The following is a 25,504-nucleotide window of genomic DNA, read 5'->3' as shown; positions in this document are numbered from 1 at the left end:
TTATTCCCTTGATATACATTGTGTTACATCAACAATACATAAACCAAGTTTAACTCCATACAATATCTCATCAAGTTAACTGAAGCTGACTTTAGACTGTTTATTGATTATCTTCAGGATGAAGACATTACAGTACAGATTTAATGATGATCAATTATAGGAGACAATACAAGCATACTGTTGTATAGCTGATAAATGGTTAAAGAACCTTAAAAAACATAATTATTATTAGCCTTGAGTGGAATATGTTATTTGAAATAGTTATGAAAAGGCCATCAAAATGATTTGTCAACAAAAAAGAAGACTTGTTGAATGATTAATCAATATATTATTACAGTAAATGAACAATTAGTTTTATCTACTATTGAAAAGGGTATTGTGCTGCCCTGCACAACTTTTTTTTATTTTGAAAGAAATTGAATTATCTTTTCAGAGGCAGATTAAGTGGGGACAGCTGGGACCCTTGCCACCCCTGATGGGGCTACATATATGGTTAATGCATAGATTTTTCACATGTTCCACTTCTAACATTACCTAGTTTGGGCCCCCCTTTTATCAAATCCTGGATCCGCATCTGCTTTTTATGACTCATAATAGACCTTATCCCAGGAAATCTGTGACATTTGAACAGAAATTTTGCAACTCTTGACCTTGGACATACAACACTCACGTTTGCACAATGGCATCAGATATTTTCTAATTTGATCATGATGTATAATATCATGGGAACTGTGATGACTACAGTAATGGCAGACAAATAGCAAAAAGCTGTATGAATATTGGTGTTGATTGGGCAATGCACAGGATCTGATGTAAAAAATATGTATAGGCATATCTAAAGTTAACCTGTCAATAATATTTTTTGGTTTTACCATCTTGATTACATTATATGAAGCATCTGGTTTATGCATGTCAACTATTTAATTTGAGTCATAAATTGCTATGCTTAATGAAAACAACTTGACCTTTCACAATGTCATGGAAGAACAAACATAGTACTGTAGATTCATTATTATTTGTTGGATACCAGTTTTCATGGGTTTCGAGGGTACAGGTGAACCAGGAATTCAAATGTTCAACGAATTACATATTTTATATAGGCCTTGTATACAGAGATTGCTAAACCAGGAAATCAAATATCCAGGAAAACGCAAGTTTTCCTCCATCCACGAAAATTGATACCCACGAAAATAAATGAATCCCCAGTATTAGGTTTTAATGTTTAGACTGATCAGTGGCAAAGGAGAAAACAGTGACTTAACTATTATTTTCATAAATTTCTCATCAAGCTCCCAAATTTTTATTCAATGCATCATTATTGGGCTTTATCAAATAAAGGAAAATGTTGGAATAAAAAAAAATACATTCAAAGCACCCACATGAAAAATACTTTGAGAAGAGTATGTCTTAAGGTGAAATCTATAGATGGTCTGCATTTTTGAACTCTTTTACATGTATTTTCATCCACACAGAACTAATTTTATACTTAAAACAAGAATGTGTCCATAGTACATGGATGCCCCACTTGTACTATCATTTTCTATGTTCAGTGGACCGTGAAATTGGGGTCAAAACTCTAATTTGGCATTAAAATTAGAAAGATCATATCATAGGGAACATGTGTACTTAAAGTTTCAAGTTGATTGGACTTCAACTTCATCAATAAAATGCTGCGCTGAGCGCAGCTGGACTCGACGCAGAGGTCCAACCCTGAACAGTTGGGGCGAAAATGGACACAATATTCGCGCTTGATACAGGTCTGAATTTGGATTGTAATTAAATATTTGACACATAGTAGGTTTCTGACGCCGAATAACTGTAGTCAAAGAACTTAGAATTGGTTATATGATTTGAATTTATATTCAATTTTTTGCTTTTGTGCAATACACTATGCTGTTGCGAATGGACCCACCCCACCCCATACCCACCCTTTTGCCAAAAAAAAAAAATATTTCTGAAATCTGAAATGAAAAAAAAATTGCCCCCCACCCTACAATTTCTTTTTTACCCCCCTCCCCCCCCCCCCTTTTTCAAAAAAAATTCTTTCCCTCAAGATATGGTCATAATCTCAATTCAAATTTCCAATGTAGTTTGCAACCATAATTACAAATTTAAATACATCATAAAAGTCGTAAATAGATAATTTAAAAGCAGTGTAAGGGAGGTATTCCAACATTGTACAATTTTGTTTTTGGATTACCTCCCTAACACTGCTTTTAAATTGTCCATTAACCAGGAAACCCTTGTTTTTCCCCCTTTTTTTCCCTAATTCCTTAACTGTTGGTACCATTTCCCCCAAAATCAATCCCAACCTTCCTTTTGTGGTATTGAACCTTATGTTAAAATTTCAGAGAGATCCATTCACTTAAACTAAAATTATTGCGCGAAAAACCAATGTGTCTTCGGACGACGAAGACGACGCCAACGTCATACCAATATATGACTTTTGCGGTCCTACGTATAAAAACTACCTTGACCAAAAACTTTAACCTGAAGCGGGACAGACGGACGAACGGACGAATGAACGGACACACAGACCGAAAAACATAATGCCCCTCTACTATCGTAGGTGGGACATAAAAATTGTAAAGATTGAAACAGAAATGTAATATTTGGCACCTCAATATGGTCCAAGGTAGAATTAAATCCCTTTGAGAGATACCTTTTCTTGAAAGCATTAACATGTACGTATCTACAAAAGTTTTTTAAAAAAATCAGATGACTTTCACTTTTCACTTTATTTTTCCATAAAATTGCATCCCATTTTCTTCATTTATATAAAGTTGATGTAAAAACTACAGTAATTTCAATTTTATTGCACAATATTTTCAATTTTTCAAAAATTCATAGTCTGAAACCACAAGTCTAAAAAATTGTAACTGTTTATTGCTTCCTAAATGAAATCTTCATTCTAAACTAAGTTAAGCTGTGTAAAAGCAGTTATAACAACAACACTTTAGGGATTCTTCACTGCAGCAATTTAATGAGATCGACAGGTTTCAGTGCCTAAGGCACAGTCATTAGAATAAAAAAACAATACAGAAAATTGCGCTGAAGTAAAAAAAAGGAAAGTGATAAATCACGTCACAATATTACCATGGTGAAAATAAATAGAAAGTGAAAGTATGTATGGAAGTAAACTTGAACAAGAATGTTGAATAAAATGTGAATGTTATTAAAATTAAAATGTTTGTTGATTGTATTCTGTCAAAGTCAAAAATTTACTAATAAAAAAAAAGATTGAACATATGTTTGTCATCTTGCATAATGAAACTAAAATATTTAATAAGAGCTTGTCAAACTGTGTACAGTTTGTTTTTTTCCCCAAGTTTGAACAGTGCTTGACTTGTTGACTTGTAATTCCGTACCATTTCAACTGGGTTCACTCCGACAGTAAAGCTATAATTTGTGGACACTAGAAACATTTGTAGACAGACAGACTACATGCACCATAAATTGTGTGTCATTGACAAATGTATAAAAACGAATCTGCAGAAATTCTGTGCTTAAGCAATAATAGGTAAAAAAAAACTGCTTCGCCGAGCGCAGCTGGATACGACAGCAGAGGTCCAACCCTGAACAGTTGCGGCAAAAATGGACACAATATTCCAGCTTAATTCAGGTCTGAATTTGGATTGTAATTAAATATTTGACACATAGTAGGTTTCTGACGCCGAATAAATGTAGTCAAAGAACTTGAAATTGGTTATATAATTTGAATTTATATTCAATTGAAGATTTCTTGCAATACACTTTGCTGTTGCACAATAATTAGTAAATCTGTTTTCAGACTATACAAAGCATTAGCAAAATAAATTATGACCCCCAATTTTTCTTTGGAAAATTGACAATTTCTAAGCAAAATAAATTGTGACCCCCAATTTTTCTTTGGAAAATTGACAATTTCTTAAATCTTGAGGAAAAAAAAATTGTCCCCCCCCCCCCCCCCCCCCCAAAAAAAAAACATTTTTTTTTACCTCCCCTCCAATAAAATAATATTTGAAGAAATTTTCTTTTTAATTCCATGTGGTACAATTTCAGAGACATCCATACACTTAAACATAAGTTATTGTCTTAGAAAAATGCTTGTTTTAGACCCTTTTTGGCATAGATTACCTTAGACGTATTAGGCACAACTTTTTTGGAATTTTGGGTCCTCAATGCTCTTCAACTTTGTAATTGTTTTGGTTTTCTAACTATTTTGATCTGAGCGTCACTGATGAGTCTTATGTAGACGAAACGCGTGTCTGGCGTATCAAATTATAAGCCTGGTACCTTTGATAACTATTTGGCCCCTAATTCCTGAACGCCGTTTGGGCAATTACCCCCAAAATGAATCCCTTCTACTTGTGGTATTGAACCTAGAGCAATCAAAATACTTATACACAAGTTATTGTTCTGAAACTAGAAAAATGCTTGTTTTGGGCCCCTTTTTGGCCTCTAATTCCTAAACAGTTGGGACCATCCCCCCCCCCCCCCCCAAAATAAAAAAAAAACAATCCCAACCTTCCTTTTGTGGTATTAAACCTTTTGCTTAAATTTCATAGAGATCCATACACTTAAACTAAAGTTACTGTCCGGAAACCAAATGTCTTCGAACGACGATGATGACGTTATAGCAATATACTTTTTCGCGGTCGTATTAAAAAGGCCACAGGCTTTAGAACTCGATACTAATGTCTGCAAAGTTGCAAAAAGAAACATGGTAGTCCAGACATTGCTGTTTGGAAAATAAAGACATGTTTCATGGAACAAGACATTATTGTCCATTGCTATCAATTTGGAAGTCTAATTGCTAGCTGATATGGAAACTCTATGTGCAAAAGACTTTGTAATTCTGCTCAAATGTAATCCCCTTTCCAAGTAGAATAATAAAATGATGAGTATTTTGTAAAGCAAAGACCTAAAGATATAAATATTTATTACTTACCTCTGATGTGCAGCTGTCAGATGAAGAACTGGTCCCTTAGTGTTGCTGTGATGTCTTACATGAACAATGATATCTGGAGTTCTCTCCCTTAGTTTGTCCAATAACCACATGAGGACATTAGTATCTGGGTCAGAAGGAAATGCAACAACAACATCACAATCACTGGTTGGTATGGCACTATTGGTCAAAACTTGTGTGGAAGCAACAAGACGGCTTGTTTTTAGCAATTTTTTCCCGAAAAGTTTGTATGCTGAAAGACACATTTAGTGAACTTTATTTTTATGTTAAAGAACATATATTAGAACAATTATTGCATATTCTGACCTATCTTTTAATAGACCAACTCACAAACAATGTTGCATCATGGGAAGATTACTGTTTTGGAGTCTGGTTTCTCTAATGTTCCCATTTATAAGGCTGCTGAGACTGGCTGTACCTTAATTTACCAGGAAAGAGGTTAAATTTCTGAGTTAGTCAATAATAGGGCCTGCCTAATTAATAACTGTGTTATATGTGCATGATAAACTTGTTTCAAATCATTCATTTAGCCTTTTCTTCACAAATAATAGTCACAGTACATAAAAAAAGATGTTGTGTGAGAAAAAAATAAATTGCTTCGCCAAGCACAGCTGGATACAACCGCAGAGGTCCAACCCTGAACAGTTTGGGCAAAAATGGACACAATATTCGCACTTGATACAGGAATGAATTTGGATTGTGATTAAATATTTGACACATAGAAGGTTTCTGACACAGAATAACTGTAGTCAAAGAACTTGAATTCATTATGTGATTTGAATTTATATTCATCTTTTTGTTTTTGTATGCTGTTGCGAATTGACCCCCTCCTCCCCCCCCAAAAAAAAATTTTTTTTTACCCCCCACCCCTTTTTTTTTGACAAAAAAAAAATAATATTCTAAGAAATTTTCTTTTTAATTTCTGAAATCTTGAGAACAAATTGTCCCCCCCCCCCCAATTTTTTTTAACCTCCCCCCCCCCTTTTCAAAAAAAAAATTCTTTCCTCAAGATATGGTCATAATCTCAATTCAAATTTCCAATGGAGTTTGCAACCATAATAACCCATTTAAATACATCATAAAAGTCTTTAAATAGAAAATGACATACATAATCATGGCTAAATTTTAAATTACCTTCATCAGCATTTTTAAAATGGTAACTTCTAAAAATAAATTGACAGCTAATGTTGTGTTTGAATTACCTCCCTTGCACTGCTTTTAAATCATTTTTTGTACTTAAGTAATTGTCCATTAACCAGGACACTCTTGTTTTTCCCCCTTTTTTGCCCCTAATTCCTACAGAGTTTGAGCCATAACCCCCAAAAGCCAATTCTTACAATCCCTTTGTGGTATGGAAACTTGTGGTATAATTTGGAGAGATCCATACACCATTCCACAAGTTATTGTCTGGAAACTAGAAAAATGCTTATTTGGGCCCCTTTTTGGCCCCTAATTCCTAAACTGTTAGGACTATAACCCCTAAAATCAATCCCAACCTTCCTTTTGTGGTTATAAACCTTGTGTTTAAATTTCATAGATTTCTATATTCATTTACTAAAGTTATTGTCCGGAAACCAAATGTCTTCGGACAAAGCTGAAAACGACGACGTGATACCAATATACGACCGCAAATTTTTTTGCTGTCGTATAAAAATAATTTAAATCCATGCATTTTATCACCGGTCTTCTCTTTTCATCAAGGAAACCAGTAATATTTTCTTCTGTACATTTATTCAATGTAAAAACTTCCCTGGTATTTCAAAATACGAACAATTTATTTGGTTGATGTCCAGCGAGTCTGAAAATGTTAATATATCAGTGTCAAGATTTATAAGTATTTGTTTTGAAATAAGAGAAAATTTGCATTCCAGTGTCCTAAATACACATTTAGTAGTGATGCAGTTTATGTTTCATGTATTACGAAGGGTTAATATTCTATATTCTATTATTTATTTTTAAACACCATCTTGTATGGAGGATAGTAATTTATTCATTTATTTATTTTCAATGTAAAATATAAAAAAAATTACCGTATAATCAATACTATGTGTATGCCCGGAAACGGGCCCTTTAATTGGATTTAATCAAGTATTTGTACTTGTATTTGTAGTCCAAATTTAAATTGTAGCATGTTTGTAATAAGTACAGAATGTTTAGATTAGTTCAGCAATAGTTGACTGAAACTTTTTGCAAATACAAAATGAACATGTTTAAAGAAAACCTGTAATGATTTACTTTAAAATAATCAACTGCACGATGACTGTATGGTTGGTATCTATATCTCACTTGTTCAACCTGCACTATCAAATTCCTGTAACTCTAGAACTTCAAAGAAAGGCAAATTGTTGAATTGTAAATAATTCAAGTCTATTAACTCAAGTCCAAGATTTCTCTGACGTCTGACAGTCTCTTTGGGACTTGCTGGGACTGTGTCATATATATAGAATAACCATACATCGAATGGAAATATAAATTTTATTTGTACAAAGCTTAGCTTAGAGACCAGTAGAATGTGAGGCTGTGCCGAGCATTTCTATCCTGTTTTGAGCCGAGCTCAAATATAATTTATATTTCCAGACAATATATTGTTATTCTTTCTATACCGCAACTCTTACAACTGTTCCAAATGAAATATTTGTGGGAAAAACCACCATTTTTTAATTTGAAGTGGATAATGTAAAAATTCCATGAACCTGTATTCTATATTGAAGTCTATGATAAATAAAACTTTACCAAAAAGCATTGTCAATTTCATGAACAAGATGATATATGGACAGTGACAGTGACACAAATGATTATACAGTCAATGCAATTTGACTGCCCAAATAGCACAGTAGCAGAAAATGGATATAAAATGATTTTTTGGCAATTTCCATGTTTTAGATATGGACTCTCATTTTGACATCCTTAGGGCCACAGCAAGTTCCTAAAAATGCTGTCAGACTACTTAAGGGTATACGATACAGTTTTGATCTCATGGTGATGTTTTTACGAAAATTTGCATGCAAGCTATTTTTTACTTAGTTAATTCAAATATGTTAAATTTAGAGATAAATGGTGTTGAAATTTTAGATATTTATTAAAAATTTATATCCTTTGGACAGACATACTTAACTGTTTTGTTTCAAAAGATAAACACATTCAGTTTTTCGTAAAATAATTTGGAATATCTTCTTTACAAAAGTATGCTCTTAATTTGTGAAACAATTCTTTGAAAATAATTCATTTTTTATTAAAATCTCATGATGTTAGTTAAAAAAAACAGCATTTTTTGCTGCATATTTATCTAATTAAAAAAAATTTCATCTGTGATTTTTTCATAAAAATGGAACAAATAATCTTCATACAGTTTTAAGTCATTTGTCATTTTAAAAAAGAGGGGTCCATGTACTCGTTTTCAAGCTAATGATTAAAATCCCTCGAACAATGCATCTTTTCCCGATAAGTCACAGTTTGACGTAGCGAAAAATAACATAGTACGTTAGCAACGTCATTACCTCCCCTGTACCTGTATGGTTATAATGCCCTTAAAACCAGATAACAAATCTAAAAAAAATCGTCAAACATAAACTAAAAAAGTATAGAAATTGTAATGATTTGTTTAAGCAGACAATTAAAAGAAAAATATGCTCAGGCGGACAGAAAAATAGAATAACATATTAAATCTGTCATTAAAAGGCACATAAAAAGCTTTTCTTCAGTAAAGAATATAACTGCAATTATCTATACTGACTAAAACATGTTTAAAATTCTAAAATAAACTTTACTTGTAAATATTGTTCCAACCAGATCTATTATCCTTCCTCCATATTTAGCAGTCATATTATGGAATTCAGAAATGTCCATCTTTCAAGCAATCAAATTTTTCTGACAAATTCAAACAAATTACTCAATTTATTATATTGGTATGATTTTTCTGTGAGTCTGAAAGTGATCTGCCGACTATTCAATTCTCTTGTCATTTGAGGTTCAATGGCTTCTATATTTTTCTGGTATCAGATTGCTTTTTCCAAATGTCAGAAGTTTAAAAGCAAAATTTCACTAATAGTAACTGATAGTTTTATTACCAAAATGTCAAGTTTCCATGAATGAAATATGTTGAAAAAGAAATATTCATTTCAACTTTTTTTCCATTTGAAGTTTCTTCCAATTTATTTTGCAGATTTCTTCAATAAATTATAAACTTGTCCACATAATTACTTCAGGTTTTTCAATTGAAATCATTGATACGTAGTTCTATATTTAAAATGACAATCAAATTTCCAATGGTTTCTAAATATATCCATAATCCTAGCAAGGATATACAAAGAATGCATTCAAGATTACCATCAATTTCCAATGGTTTCAACTTATATCCTTATTTAAGCGAGTACCCACAAGGAATGTCAAGTTCCACAGTAAAATTTGAAAACAAGTACTAGATAAAAAAAACATTAATACTGATTATGAATTATTTAAACTTCTTCTGAACAGCACTGTATTGGTTCTTAGCTGAAATGTCAATGCAGTCTTTAGCTACTATGCAATTAATGTAAAATTAATAACATTTTCTGTTGTGAGTAATCCTCCTTCTAATAGGCTTTCTGTTAAGTACTTATAGCATATTCAGTGTTATGATGTTAATTAGTATTGGAAAACAAGAATATTTGAAGTATCCTTTACAGTACCAAGAACTTTTTAGAACATTTTATTCATTTATCAAACTTAGAGAACACAAAAAATCAATAATTACAAGATCTACAAGATTCCATCATCTAAAATCCTAATGGCAGTGTATATATATGTATATATAGTGCCATCACTTCGCAAGTAAAGCAAGGTTGGACTCTAATGGATAGTTGTCTCTGTTCATTAACAAGCTCTACCATTGCTATTAGTCCTTGATTTATCTTAATAATGCCATTAAGCAAAACATTATCTTGTATGGAAATGATAAAAAATGAAGTTTTATTCTGTTACGAACATCCAAAAAACTGATAAAAATGCAGTAGGAAAGAGTGGCAGCCATTTTTCCTAACCAAAGTTCGATGTCAATTGGCTTTTTACAGGATATTCAGATTTTTGTACTGTTTTCTATTTTCATTGACAGTAAAGGGTTAGCAATTAAGAGCATACAAGATATATAAATCATTAGCTGATACTGTTCCCTTGATTTTAATGAGAAGATATATAAATCATTAGCTGATACTGTTCCCTTGATTTTAATGAGAAGATATATAAATCATTAGCTGATACTGTTTCCTTGGTTTTACTGAGAAGATATATAAATCATTAGCTGATACTGTTCCCTTGATTTTACTAAGAAGATATATAAATCATTAGCTGATACTGTTCCCTAGATTTTACTGAGAAGATATATAAATCATTAGCTGATACTGTTTCCTTGATTTTACTAAGAAGATATATAAATCATTAACAGATACTGTTCCCTTGATTTTACTAAGAAGATATATAAATCATAAGCAGATACTGTTCCCTCGATTTTACTGTGAAGATATTTAAATCATTAGCTGATACTGTTCCCTTGATTTTACTGAGAAGATATATAAATCATTAGCAGATACTGTTCCCTTGATTTTACTGAGAAGATATATAAATCGTTAGCTGATACTGTTCCCTTGATTTTACTGAGAAGATATATAAATCATTAGCAGATACTGTTCCCTTGATTTTACTGAGAAGATATATAAATCATTAGCTGATACTGTTCCCTTGATTTTAATGAGAAGATATATAAATCGTTAGTTGATACTGTTCCCTTGATTTTAATGAGAAGATATATATAAACCATTAGCTTATACTGTTCCCTTGATTTTACTGAGAAGATATATAAATCATTAGCTGATACTGTTCCCTTGATTTTAATGAGAAGATAAATATATCATTAGCAGATACTGTTCCCTCGATTTTACTGCGAAGATATATAAATCATTAGCTGATACTGTTCCCTTGATTTTACTGAGAAGATATATAAATCCTTAGCTGATACTGTTCCCTTGATTTTAATGAGAAGATAAATATATCATTGCCTGATACTGTTCCCTTGATTTTACTGAGAAGATATATAAATCATTAGCTGATACTGTTCCCTTGATTTTACTGAGAAGATATATAAATCATTAGCTGATACTGTTCCCTTGATTTTACTGAGAAGATAAATAAATCATTAGCTGATACTGTTCCCTTGATTTTAATGAGAAGATATATAAATCATTAGCTGATACTGTTCCCTTGATTTTACTGAGAAGATATATAAATCATTAGCTGATACTGTTCCCTTGATTTTACTGAGAAGATATATAAATCATTAGCTGATACTGTTCCCTTGATGTTACTGAGAAGATTTATAAATCATTAGCTGATACTGTTCCCTTGATGTTACTGAGAAGATATATAAATCATTAGCTGATACTGTTCCCTTGATTTTACTGAGAAGATATATAAATCATTAGCTGATACTGTTCCCTTGATTTTACTGAGAAGATATATAAATCATCAGCTGATACTGTTCCCTTGATGTTACTGAGAAGATATATAAATCATTAGCTGATACTGTTCCCTTGATTTTACTGAGAAGATATATAAATCATTAGCTGATACTGTTCCCTTGATGTTACTGAGAAGATATATAAATCATTAGCTGATACTGTTCCCTTGATTTTACTGAGAAGATATATAAATCATCAGCTGATACTGTTTCCTTGGTTTTACTGAGAAGATATATAAATCATTAGCTGATACTGTTCCCTTGATTTTACTAAGAAGATATATAAATCATTAGCTGATACTGTTCCCTAGATTTTACTGAGAAGATATATAAATCATTAGCTGATACTGTTTCCTTGATTTTACTAAGAAGATATATAAATCATTAACAGATACTGTTCCCTTGATTTTACTAAGAAGATATATAAATCATAAGCAGATACTGTTCCCTCGATTTTACTGTGAAGATATTTAAATCATTAGCTGATACTGTTCCCTTGATTTTACTGAGAAGATATATAAATCATTAGCAGATACTGTTCCCTTGATTTTACTGAGAAGATATATAAATCGTTAGCTGATACTGTTCCCTTGATTTTACTGAGAAGATATATAAATCATTAGCAGATACTGTTCCCTTGATTTTACTGAGAAGATATATAAATCATTAGCTGATACTGTTCCCTTGATTTTAATGAGAAGATATATAAATCGTTAGTTGATACTGTTCCCTTGATTTTAATGAGAAGATATATATAAACCATTAGCTTATACTGTTCCCTTGATTTTACTGAGAAGATATATAAATCATTAGCTGATACTGTTCCCTTGATTTTAATGAGAAGATAAATATATCATTAACAGATACTGTTCCCTCGATTTTACTGCGAAGATATATAAATCATTAGCTGATACTGTTCCCTTGATTTTACTGAGAAGATATATAAATCCTTAGCTGATACTGTTCCCTTGATTTTAATGAGAAGATATATATATCATTGCCTGATACTGTTCCCTTGATTTTACTGAGAAGATATATAAATCATTAGCTGATACTGTTCCCTTGATTTTACTGAGAAGATATATAAATCATTAGCTGATACTGTTCCCTTGATTTTACTGAGAAGATAAATAAATCGTTAGCTGATACTGTTCCCTTGATTTTAATGAGAAGATATATAAATCATTAGCTGATACTGTTCCCTTGATTTTACTGAGAAGATATATAAATCATTAGCTGATACTGTTCCCTTGATTTTACTGAGAAGATATATAAATCATTAGCTGATACTGTTCCCTTGATTTTACTGAGAAGATATATAAATCATTAGCTGATACTGTTCCCTTGATGTTACTGAGAAGATTTATAAATCATTAGCTGATACTGTTCCCTTGATGTTACTGAGAAGATATATAAATCATTAGCTGATACTGTTCCCTTGATTTTACTGAGAAGATATATAAATCATTAGCTGATACTGTTCCCTTGATTTTACTGAGAAGATATATAAATCATCAGCTGATACTGTTCCCTTGATGTTACTGAGAAGATATATAAATCATTAGCTGATACTGTTCCCTTGATTTTACTGAGAAGATATATAAATCATTAGCTGATACTGTTCCCTTGATGTTACTGAGAAGATATATAAATCATTAGCTGATACTGTTCCCTTGATTTTACTGAGAAGATATATAAATCATCAGCTGATACTGTTTCCTTGATTTTACTGAGAAGATATATAAATCATCAGCTGATACTGTTCCCTTGATTTTACTGAGAAGATATATAAATCATTAGCTGATACTGTTTCCTTGATTTTAATGAGAAGATATATAAATCATGAGCTGATACTGTTCCCTTGATTTTACTGAGAAGATATATAAATCATTAGCTGATACTATTCCCTTGATTTTACTGAGAAGATATTGACCAACAGCAGTTGATTTTTGGACTTTTGTCTGTGACATTGTTGTGAGCAGTGTTTCTGAAAACGATATTTCAATAAAAGATCCATGTATCCTGCATTTCAAAATAAAATAGTTTAAAATAAGGAGATGGGACATGCTTGCCAGAAACAACTATCCAATTGAGTCCAATGATGTGCATGTAAGCATCTATAGGTCACCTTTAATACAGCCTTCAACAATGAGGAAAACCTAGGTTCAATTCCTGAAATTAATTACATACATTTTGTACTCTTAGTTTAAAATATACAAATGGTGTTATGCGATATCTTTTAGAAAAAATATATTGTAAGATTATCTAGTTTGCAGACCAGGCTGAGAGAAAAAAACTTGCAGGTTTAACATAACAGAAAGTCTTTGGTACATCAGATTTACCATACCTGAGAAATGCAGTAAATGATCAGAGTTGCAAGTAAAAGGATTAGGACAGATGAATTGATAAAAAGTACAATTATAATAAAATGATCCACAGGGCAGACCTTGATATGAAAGCAGAGGTCCAACCCTGAACAGTTGGGGCAAGTATGGACATAACATTCAAGCTTGATACAACTCTGAATTTGGATTGTGATTTAATATTTGACACAGCATAGGTTTCTGACACAGAATGAATGTGGTCTCAGGGCTTACAAATTTGAAATTGGACATTTACCTATTATGGTCAAATATCTAAAATCTAAAAACATGGTTAGATTCAGCATATTAAAGAACCCCAAGAATTCAATTTTTGATGAAATCAAACAAAAGTTTAATTTGGACCCTTTGGACCTCAATGTGGACCAATTTGATAACAGGGTCCAAAATCCATCATTTAAATACATGGTTACATTCAGCATATCAAAGATCCCCATATATTCATTTTTTGTTGAAATCAAACAAAGTTTAATTTTGGACCCCAATTTGGACCAACTTAAAAATTGGTCCCAAAATCAAAAAGCTAAATACATGTTTAGATTCAGCATATCAAAGAACCCCAAGAATTCAATTTTTTTTAAATTAAACTAAGTTAGTTTAATATTGGAACCTTTGGACCTCAATGTGGACCAATTTGATAACGGGCCAAAAATCAAAAATCTAAATACACAGTAAGATTTAGTATATCAAAAAACCCCAATAATTCAATTTTTATGAAATCAAACAAAGTTTAATTTAGGACCATTGGACCTCAATGTGGACCCATTTAAAAATGGGACCCAAAATCCAAAATATAAATACTGTTAGAATCAGCATAATAAAGAAGCAATTTATACAAAACATTAGAAAAGTTTGTTTATCGACCCTTTTATTTAAACAGTTAGGGCCATAACCCCAAAAATCAATTCCAACCTTCCTTTTTGGGTATGGAACCTTGTGGTACAATTTCATAGAGATCCATAGACTTATACTCAAGTTATTGTCCAGAAACCAGAAAATCCTTATATTTAGGCCCCTTTTGGACCCTAATTCCTAAATGGTTAGGGCCATAACCCCTAAAATCAATCCCAACTTTCCTTTTGAGATATTGAACATTTAGGTTACAATTTCTGATTTTCATAGAGATCCATACACTTATACACAAGTTATTGTCCTGAAACAAGAAAAATGTCCCTAATTCTTAACAGTTTGGACAAAAACCCCAAAATCAATCCCACCCTTCCTTTTGAGGTATGGAACCTATAGAGTTATTGTCTGGAAACCAAATGTCTTTAGACGACAATGACAACGTCATACTATTATATGACCGCAAATATTTTGCAGTCGTATAAAAACTGACAAAAAACAAAATATCTCAAAATACCTATTGGATAGACTTTATAATATAACCACATTTGAAATCTAAACATTTTTTAGTAAATTTCAAATAATCTTATTTCACATGGCAAATAAAATGTAATTTTAAAGAATACCTTATTACATCAAAATTACCCAATAAACAGAGTAACAAATTATCATTTTGATAATATTTTGTTTTTCTTTTACTAACATTGTCCATCTCCCATTAGCAAGAGTTATGTCCCATTCTCAACAAGTAATTCAGATACAACCTGCTGTCATGGAAATTAGCTCTTATAAATTGGAGATTAACACAGGAATAGCAGAAGCATATATGTCAATAATACAATTACAAAATTCACTGATGAAATAAAATGTTAGTAAAGAATCTTACTTTCACTTTTGTTTGTCATGGTCATCGACGAAAGTTTTTGTAAAATTAAAAAATTGCACAGGAGAGATATTATCCTCTACAGCTACACATGTAAACAGTACATTTTTATACAATAATAAATTGAAATATGAATCATAGATTCTTCCTCGACACAGCTGTTCTAACAATAACAATTTACATGTTGATCAATTGATTCAAGTACAGATAATAAATACAGGAATATTGAACACTAAAATGAATTCTTTATGCAAATGTTAAAATCAAATATAAAAAAAAATATATATATATAAAATAGTTCAGCTCTGTCGATTTTGTTGATTCTAGTCTTCATTCCTAATACATATAGTTGCGCAATACTAATGCACTTTTAATAGTCCAAAGACACAAGGTCATTTGTTTTTTAGTAAAGAAAACAATGACACAGAATACCGGTAGACAGTATAATCTGGAGAACCACTAGTAGCCCTTCAGCTGTTGACAATCCTCATTTAAATAGATAAATCAAATTAAATGATGGCAAACATTTTTGATGGCATTTCATATTTTTACCATAAAAATTCATTTTTTTATAAATTTTTTTGCATGTCAACATCCCTGGCATTCTATTTTTGGATGTGGCATGGTTGTCAATGAAAGAACTATCCACCAGAGTTAAAAGGAAGTGGTAGTGAGCAATCTAGTTGACCTACATTTGACCTAATTACATATGCAGCCCTGAACATAGAAAATTTCATTCATGAAAACTACAGTTTTCTTCCTTATGGTCAACTTCACCACAGCTTTTATACATACATTATGTATATAGTTACAGATCAGTAAGATGCCATAGACAACATTTATTCTGGTTTACCTATTTTTACCTAATTTGGTGACTGGAAGACTAACATATCCTTTCTTTTCTATTGCAAAATTTAATTTAAAATGAATCTAAGACTCAAAAAGACTGGGTTGCAAAAAATGTTTGTTAAATAATGGAGAATGGTCTATAATGAACATTTAAACATATGGAATAAATGTTGTAATAAAAGGGGGAGACAACGAATCTTTAATCAACTCTTTAAAATAACTAAGAATCCATAATAAATATTTAAAATCTTACTGTGAAGTTTCAGAGGTCTCAGTTAAACATTGAAGGAGGAGTTGATTGTACAAAATAGGTACCCACTCCCCTCATTAACTATGCTAAAAAAAATCTGGATAAATGGGGAAAAATTCTTCATACAATTTTAAAATATGAATTAAATAATAGTAGCTGCACAACTTTAATATCTGAAGCTTCAAGGATCTGGATTGAAAACTGCAGGTGGAGTTGTTTACACAAAACAGGTGTCCACTTTTCAAGCTCAAGCCCGCCAACCTAACCTCCTGACATCACCATAACTATATAATCTGGTTTTTCGGCACTTTGTGCATCAAGGCAAAAAAGGAAATTAATCTTTATGCTTTTTGTTTCAGTTGACTACATTATCTATTTCTGATGGAATATGAACTCTTCAATTTGGATAGATTCAAGAAATTGTCAGATTTGCATTTTATTTGTAATTGGGGAAAATTATCTCTATTCTTACCCTAAAGTTTATACTTTAATTTTACTTTTATCAGTTTTATTTGAGTGTTTTTGTTAAATTGAAGTGGTATAAATTAAGTCTAATTTTTTCCATGTGAAATTTTGATTTCAAATATTACATCAAGCATTTTATTGATTTAATTTTGGATTTGACAGAAATAGACTCTTTGACGTTTATACATGACTAGATTTGATTGACTTTATAACATTGAGACCATATAAATATATACATTTATGTAGAATATAATAAAATGCTCCGCTGGGCGCAGCTTGATACGACCGCAGAGGTCGAACCCTGTACAGTTGGGGCAAGTATGGACACAACATTCAAGCTTGATACAGCACTGAATTTGGATTGTAATTAAATATTTGACACAGCATAGGTTTCTGACACAGAATGAATGTGGTCTAAGAACTTAAAATTTTTCAATTTACCTATTCAAACCATATCATTATTATTTGCTTTTATATATAAATCAGAAATAACCAATTTAACATGGAAAATTTTAAAGAAAAAAAAGGAAAAAAAAATCCCCCCCCCCAAAATTTTTTGAACCCCCTAATGATTCATTACCCCCAAACTCAATCCCAGCCTTCCCTTTGTGGTATGATACCTTGCAGTACAATTTCAGAGAGATCCATACACTTGAACACAAGTTATTGTCTGGAAACTAGAAAAATGCTTGTTTTTTGGCCCCAAATTCCTAAACGTTTAGGGCAATTACCCCCAAACTCAAACCCAGCTTTCCCTTTGTGATATGGAACCTTGTAGTACAATTTCATAAAGATCCATACACTTACACACAAGTTATTGTCCTGAAACTAGAAAAATGCTTGTTTTTGTGCCCCTTTTTGGCCTTTAATTCCTAAAATGTTGAGGCAATTACCCCCAAAATCAATCCCAGCCTTCCCTTTGTGGTATGGTACCTTGCAGTACAATTTCAGAGAGATTCATACATTTGAACACAAGTTATTGTCTGGAAACTAGAAAAATGCTTATTTTTGGTCCCTTTTTGGCCCCTTATTCTTAAACATTTTGGGCAATTACCCCCAAACTCAATTCCAGCTTTCCCTTTGTGATATGGAACCTTGTAGTACAATTTCATAAAGATCCATACACTTACACACAAGTTATTGTCATGAAACTAGAAAAATGCTTGTTTTTGGCCCCTAATTCCTAAAATTTGGAGGCAATTACCCCCAAAATCAATCCCAGCATTCCCTTTGTGATATGGGACCTTGTGGTACAATGTCAGAGAGATCTATATACTAACACACATGTTATGTCTGGAAGTTACAAAAATGCTTATTTTTGGCCCCTTTTTGGCCCTCAATTCCTTAACTGTTGGTACCATAACCCTCAAAATCAATCCCAACCTTCCTTTTGTGGTATTGAACCTTATGGTAAAATTTCAAAGAGATCCATTCACTTAAACTAAAGTTAGAGTGCGAAAACTAATGTGTCTTCGGACGACGCCGACGCCAACGTCATACCAATATACGACCACAAAAAAAGTTTTTGCGGTCGTATAAAAATAAGGGGATAAGGTATAATTCTTAATGAGACAACAAACTATCAACCAGAGTTCAAATGCCTTCAACAATGAGAAAACCCAATACCGTATAGTCATCTATAAAAGGTCATCTGCATGTTTGAAAATACCATGCAACAACTACTTAATGGGTTTTTAGATGCATCATTGCATGGCATAATTTCAGAGCAATCTATTGTAAACTAAGAAATGTTTGTGATGTTTTTATTATTCCTTAAATTGCAACAGAAAAGGTTTTGAAAATTTTGATAGCATAATTCATATGCAGCCTTTCCTGAAATCACAATAATTAATTTTGGTTATTTAGTCAATTATTCAACAGTTTTTATATCTACAAAAAATTTTGAATTTACATTTGTATGCAATATACACCATTTCAATGGCTGTCCTCACTTACATGCCCGTCATCCCATGTTGACCCAGTTTGCCTGAACTTCTAATTTGATTTCTGTTTTAATTTGTTTCCTTTTGATTATGATTTGAGAAATTTTTCTACTAGATGTTGGCAAAAAACAATCAATCATTTAGTCAGAGTTTTAATTAAAATTGAAATGCAGATTATAATTGAAAAGTAGTATTTTAGTCAAGAACTATTCAATCTGTTATTGTTTTTGGAAAAAAAAATATTGGTAACTATGTGTAACTCGCAAACTAACTCTGGAAAAATGGGGTAAAAATCCTCAAAAAATTCCATAATAGCAGGTGCACAATTTCGATATATATGTGCAAACTATCTGTTTCAAGGACCTTGGTTGAAAACTGTAAGTATAGTTGATTACACAAAATAGTCTTTTGTTAAGCTGAGAATTATAAGTTCCAAAGTCTGGAACTGGAAAAATGAATGAAAATGCAAAAAATCATCATTAATTCCATATAAGCAGGTGCACAACTTAAATGTGTCTTCAATCTCTCTGTGAAGTTTAAAGGATCTAGGTTGATAACTGTAGGAAAATAAACTCATCATAGATACCAGCCTTAAAATTTAGTATGCCAGACACCTGTTTCATCTACAAAAGACTCATCAGTGAGTTGTTTACACAAATAAGGACCACTTATTCCTAACCATACACTCATCTGGTCGCTTGACCAACCACCAATACCACCAAACCAACATCACCATTCAAAATGATAAGTACAAACAATACAAAAAAAACTGATTTCATGAAATTAGCTTCAAAAACGAATACACAAAGATGAACCTTGCTTACATATTTATAACCTACAAAATTAAATGTAAATGTAATATTATCCCTGGCATCATTATTGGTGTTATTAAAAATATTAGGCAACACATACACATCATACAAATTATATAATATATATGCAAATGTAATTGTAGTTCTGTTATTGATGTGGGTGAACCACACAAACATCTTGAAACCTCCATCACACTGAAATTATTATTAAAAGAAACCACCTCATTCCTGTATTGTTTTCATCCCACTACCATAATAATCAAAACAATGACATCCATAATTTTCACTGGAAGTTTCAAGATTTCAGAACCCTGCTTATCATGTTAGTAATTACAAACTTAAACAGCATAGAAACAGTATATAGATACATATTACAGTTATTTTCACTTTAGAGGTAAACAAAGAGAGTTGTACGCAGAAGATTTATTTACTTTATTAGTGTTTACATTGGCATACATGTACCTGAATGTGATAGTTTCTGGTAACCATTGCCTAAAAGGAAGTGTATTACACAAATGAAACATGCAGAACTCTAACATATTTAAAAACATGAGAATAATAACAAGATTGCCAAAATCAACAACACCAAGAAGCATTCTGTCTTTTGCATCAGTAATAGTTATCCCATGAGGACGCAGTGTGTAAGTGTAAGATCACCCAGATGGCCAGAGGGTGATCTTACACTGACACACCAAGTCCGAGTGGGATAACTATTTTACATCCCAGCTCTTATAGACTATATGAAAAAAACATTTACGCTTCATAACATCTAGTTCAGAATGCCATACAATAATTATAATATACTTTATATACATGTATTACTATATAGTATATATACCCTTTATGAGCACCGGATACAAGGTTTAAATATGTTAAATTTACAGTAAGTTTGTATTATGCAGTTGTCCTGGTGCAGGGGTATGAATAGTGGCTTCATATGCTTAAGGTCTTGAGTTTGATTCCCTGTATAGACACTGGAATTTTTTCTACATAAATTTTGAAAGTTTGTCTTTATTCCGCAAAAATATTTCTATGTTTTATTGTGTGTTCGACATTCCCGCCAAAATGTTACAGAACAAAAGAAAGCATGCAGAACAAAGAAACTCAAGGTAGGGTGATCTGGTAGGGTGATCCGACTCAGATCACCCCTGTTAGAATAAAGGAGTTGGGATATGTAAGTACAGGTTCAAAAATCTTATTTTCAAAATTTTATAGAAACTTATTCAGGGGCGGATCCAGGATTTTGGAAAGGGGGGCGTAGTATGTAAAATTCTTTTGGACCTTTTTTGGGCTACAAAACATAAAATAAGTGTAAAATGCACATTTTTAGTGACGGTTCCTAACGTGGGGCATGTATATTTTATAGTTAAAGTGTAAGCTTGGGTTGGACATTTTTGATGCCGCATTTTCCACATTAGTTGTCTATTATAAAATGATTGAATGGATCTAAAGCTATGTACTAATATATTTGATGTGGGATTTGTCAGTAAAAAATGGACATGGAAAATTCTAGTTTGTTGTATGGTTAGTTAGCATAACCTCACAGATTACTTGTTGTAAACATGATATACGGCTATTCAATGAAATTTATAATACGACCGACACGAACAAAGACAAACAAGCAATTTTTATCCAAATGTTTGGTTGAAATGTTTCACTCAACAAGGAAAGTGAGGGGTTCCAAATCAATCAACGGCTACGAATGAGTCTGAAAATCAAATGACAACGAAGTTGTGAATGACGGTCGACAAATGGAGACATAAAGGCCACACACAGCAGGCAGGTTGCAGTTGGGCCTTGAAAAAAGTATTCAGTATATCAATTCGGCGAAACAGACATTCCGGTCAGATATGGGATTTACATGCAAACCCCCCCCCCCCCAAAAAAAAATATTACGCCCGTTTTTTATTCACCATGTTCATTTAATGCTGAATAATTCTGTTGGATTTTTTTTTTCTTATAGCAAAAAAGGGGACACGATAATTGTTTTCATTTTGTTTAAGGCAAAAATCAGGGTCAGAATTTTTTCTCTAAAATATCTCAGACTGCCCTATCAAATCAAATGGTCCGTACCTAATAGACTTTAAATATATCTAGAGCTTACTGACTGGGGATCATTATTCAGCAATGTTATTAATTGGCTGGGGTGTGTGGGGTTAAACATATTTTCGTAGGTAAATAATATTGCTGTGGAACTTTTTTTTTTCATGAGAGTGTAAAAGAGTATTACTTTCTGTTGAGTGGAAATATGAAATAAAAGTCAATACGTTCTTGCTCAATCCTTTGTCGCTTTGAAGGCGTCATGCTTGTCATCCTCTGCCTAAGCAATGTAATTTGAATTTCAAAATGACTGAGTGACGTTTCAAACGTACTGATCAACTCCATCGAAGCGAAACACTATGATGATGATGACTGACATAATCAATAATATATTACAGTAAATACAAGCGAAAACTATCTTTATAAGTAAAGAATTGTCGCATAAAAATTAAATACAAGACCGGGAAATGGCAAAGTTCACGAAGTCTAGTCTGATTCATCATTTTACAAAAAAAAAAAAAAAAAAGTTCTAGCAAAGGGGGGGCGTACGCCCTCTACACCCCCTCTGGATCCGCCACTGTTATTTGACTTTAAGTAATAGTGGATAACTTTGCATACAAGTGTAATACTTGTATAATGTGAGGCACAGAAATAATAGTTATATTATAATAATACATTTTGAATAGTGCTGATATGGTCTTTGAGTATACATACAGTCCCCTCTCAGGTAACAATTGTATTTTATTGATTGCTATGGACAATAGATGGATAATAAATGGATATCTACACAACAAATACTAATTTAAAGGATGTAACTAATTGGACAGTATCAACTTGGTTTTTTTTTACCATCATCATCTGCTGCTGGGATTATTACACTAATACATTAGTCCAAGTCTGCAGTGATGAAAAAGAAATCTGTATAAAATTCCAAAATATCCAAAATCTTTCTGAAATCCAAAATGCATTTAATTTATATATATCTAGTGTATGCTACTCCTTAAAATTTTTCAAACTGCATAGGTTTGTCTGTACCCGGAGTAGTTTTTGATGTATAAACACTGATAAACTTATGTATCAAAATAAGACTTACGTAGTCTTTGCACTTTTGTTTCATTTGTGCAAGTCATTGGTGATTTAGATGAAATACACTGCAACTTTGATTGACCAATATTTGTTGCAATACTCATTCTTATCTGTTTCACATTGCAACACTTTCAGTTTCGTTTTCCTTCAGTCCACCATTTTGAACAGTCACATGGTTTAGTCTTAAAAATGCGGGAAATACAAATGTTTAAAAGTCCGTCAATTAAAATTAAGTATCCTTGATGCGCGACATATCAGAATAATAGAAATTAAAGGATTTACTGTGACTTGACTGTTAGTGTTGCTGAGTCTCGACCTATTGCAACTTATTCAAAATTCTGACCAAATTGCAATTTTTTTTATAAAACCAGAGACATATATTATATGTCTCTGATAAAACCAAACTTTTCAACTGGTCAGAAATTTGAACTAACTGCTGTAGAAACCCACAGTCAAGTCGTGAGAGTGCAAGGTGATAAAATAAAGCATACTTACAATCCTATAAGACTTTAATTCCACTTCAATGTTATTATGAAAAATTAGTCTAACAGTTTGGATAGAAATTTTATTGTATAATTGTCAAGCTAAAGGTGATAGGTAGTAATTTTGAATTGCTATAAAAATGTCCAAACTAAGCTTTCATTTTTTTCTGGATTCTGCATTTTATTTTGTGAGAACCATGAAATTAGTGAACCCCTGTTTTCCTCTAAGGATTTAATAATTAATGCCAAAGAAGAACCAGATTTTGAAAGGGTATTGTCATCTGCAAAATTATATAAGTCAAAGTTTTTTAGAAAGAGAAAAATATTGTTTATAAAATATTAAATAAAACTGTGCCTAGTATAGAGCCCTGTGGTAAATGCTGCAAGAAATGAATTAAAAATATTTTTGAAATGTTCCGAAAGTTGCTTCTCTATGGCTGTCTCAAAAATTTTGGATATTGAAGGAAGTACACTCACTGGTCTGTAATTACCCTTTTCAAGTACACAGTTTTTTTTATGAATCGGTGCCACCTGGGCAATTTTGAGTGAGTCTGGAAAGACTGAGGTAGACAATGACAAATTTACAAGATCAGTTAATATTGGCTTCGTAACTACAGGTTTAGCATAGTGTAACAGTTTTGGTGATATTCCGTCAATACCTGTGGCTTTAATTCTTGACGTTTATTTTATTTATTCGTTTCAAAACAAAATTTTCGTTAATTGGTTGAAAACTTTAAGTGCTTATGATGACAAATCTGTATATTTTTTTATAACTGCATCAATACTTGGATGTTTTTCATCTATAACGATGTTGTTATCTCCAATGTTCTTTGCTACATTAACAAAGAAATTGTTAAATTTCTCACAAATTTTTTCCTGGTTTTTTTCTATAGCCATGTTTTCTTGTAGAATGATGTCTTTGGTGTTGGTGCACCCTTTATTCCTAAGAAAGGGTTTAACTGTAGGCCAAAAATCTTTTGCCTTAGGGTCGCCTGAACATCTTTCAATGAAGTAGGTGTTTACAGATTGTTTTTTTATTTTGGTTACAAAATTTCTCTGAGCTCTATAAGCTTCCCAGTTTTTTGTTGTTGTATTTTTGTATCTTGTTATATAACATTCTCTTTTTATAGACTGCTGACTTCAGCTCTTTATTCATATATGGTATTTGTTTTGGTAAAAATTTTCTTTTCTTAAAAGGTGCGTGTTTGTTAGCTACCTGAACAAAGCTTTTGCTAAAATTATCACATGCATTGTTAACATCAGTAAAATTATCATTATCCCAGTTTATACATTGCGGTCATACAAATAATTCTGCTCATCAAAGTTTTTGAAACTTCTACAATTTTAAAACTTTGGTTTACTCATTGGTGAGGGGCCTGATGGGTTATTTTCGTTCTTCGTGATCGTCGCATTTTCGCTATCGTGATCCGTTTTTCTACAGATTTTTTTTTTTTATATTTTCGTGATCCGTGATCATGGAAATTTATTTTCTGTGAATCGTGATTGACAAAAAAATCAACTCGTGAATCATGATGAGACCCCCCCCATCAAGCCCCTCATTGGTCAATCACATTTAGTGTGGCTAGGATGAATTGTCCTGCATTTTTTTTTAAGTTGTAATCTCTGTCCTGCCTTTTTATTTTTCACTCCATTAGGTCCTGCCTTTTTTTTTATTAGTTTATCCGGACTTTTTTTACATAAATTTTGCCTTTTTTTAACTCAAAATCCTGTCCTGCCTTTTTTCAAATTTCATCCTGGCCCCCCATAAAAATCAAATGGTAGCTCCCTAAATCATTAAGATTTGGTGAATGGACATAATCTTCTAAAAAAAATACCAAAGAAAAACGCAGGACTACTATGACTTCATTAAATTTTTTCAGTCAAAAGCCAAACTTCAGAGCAATAATTAACCCTAAACATTATCTGTGAAACAAGACCAACTCTGATTTCACTTAGCATAAAAAAAAACTCATTAAAGATACCACGCTTATAATGCTGATGAAGGTGGCTGTTTAACGACCAGATGCAAATT

At 32.0% G+C, this 25,504-nt stretch overlaps 1 protein-coding gene across 4 annotated transcripts in view; it reads right to left on the bottom strand.

The window, feature by feature from the left end:
* LOC127736021 (anoctamin-8-like) overlaps positions 1-23,150 on the bottom strand; it is a 44,970-nt gene extending 21,820 nt beyond the window's left edge. The window contains exons 1-3 of one of the 4 annotated variants that reach the window (XM_052246512.1): positions 22,998-23,150; positions 20,327-20,356; positions 4,931-5,180 (exon numbers count right to left, since the gene is read on the bottom strand). In XM_052246512.1, the coding sequence (XP_052102472.1) occupies positions 4,931-5,180; positions 20,327-20,356; positions 22,998-23,094 (377 nt within the window). In that variant the 5' untranslated portion in view covers positions 23,095-23,150. Of the gene's footprint in view, positions 1-4,930; positions 5,181-13,563; positions 13,612-15,548; positions 15,660-20,326; positions 20,357-22,997 lie in introns of those variants that run through there. The other 3 variants (XM_052246513.1, XM_052246514.1, XM_052246515.1) reach the window with 3 other exon arrangements.
* Between the last annotated feature and the right edge of the window lie 2,354 nt (positions 23,151-25,504).

The sequence above is a fragment of the Mytilus californianus genome, unplaced genomic scaffold (genome assembly GCF_021869535.1).
Source record: "Mytilus californianus isolate M0D057914Y unplaced genomic scaffold, xbMytCali1.0.p SCAF_3, whole genome shotgun sequence".
Lineage (NCBI taxonomy): Eukaryota > Metazoa > Mollusca > Bivalvia > Mytilida > Mytilidae > Mytilus > Mytilus californianus.
The sequence above is the reverse complement of the archived record's forward strand: the minus strand, read 5'-3'. Positions and strand labels throughout refer to the sequence as shown.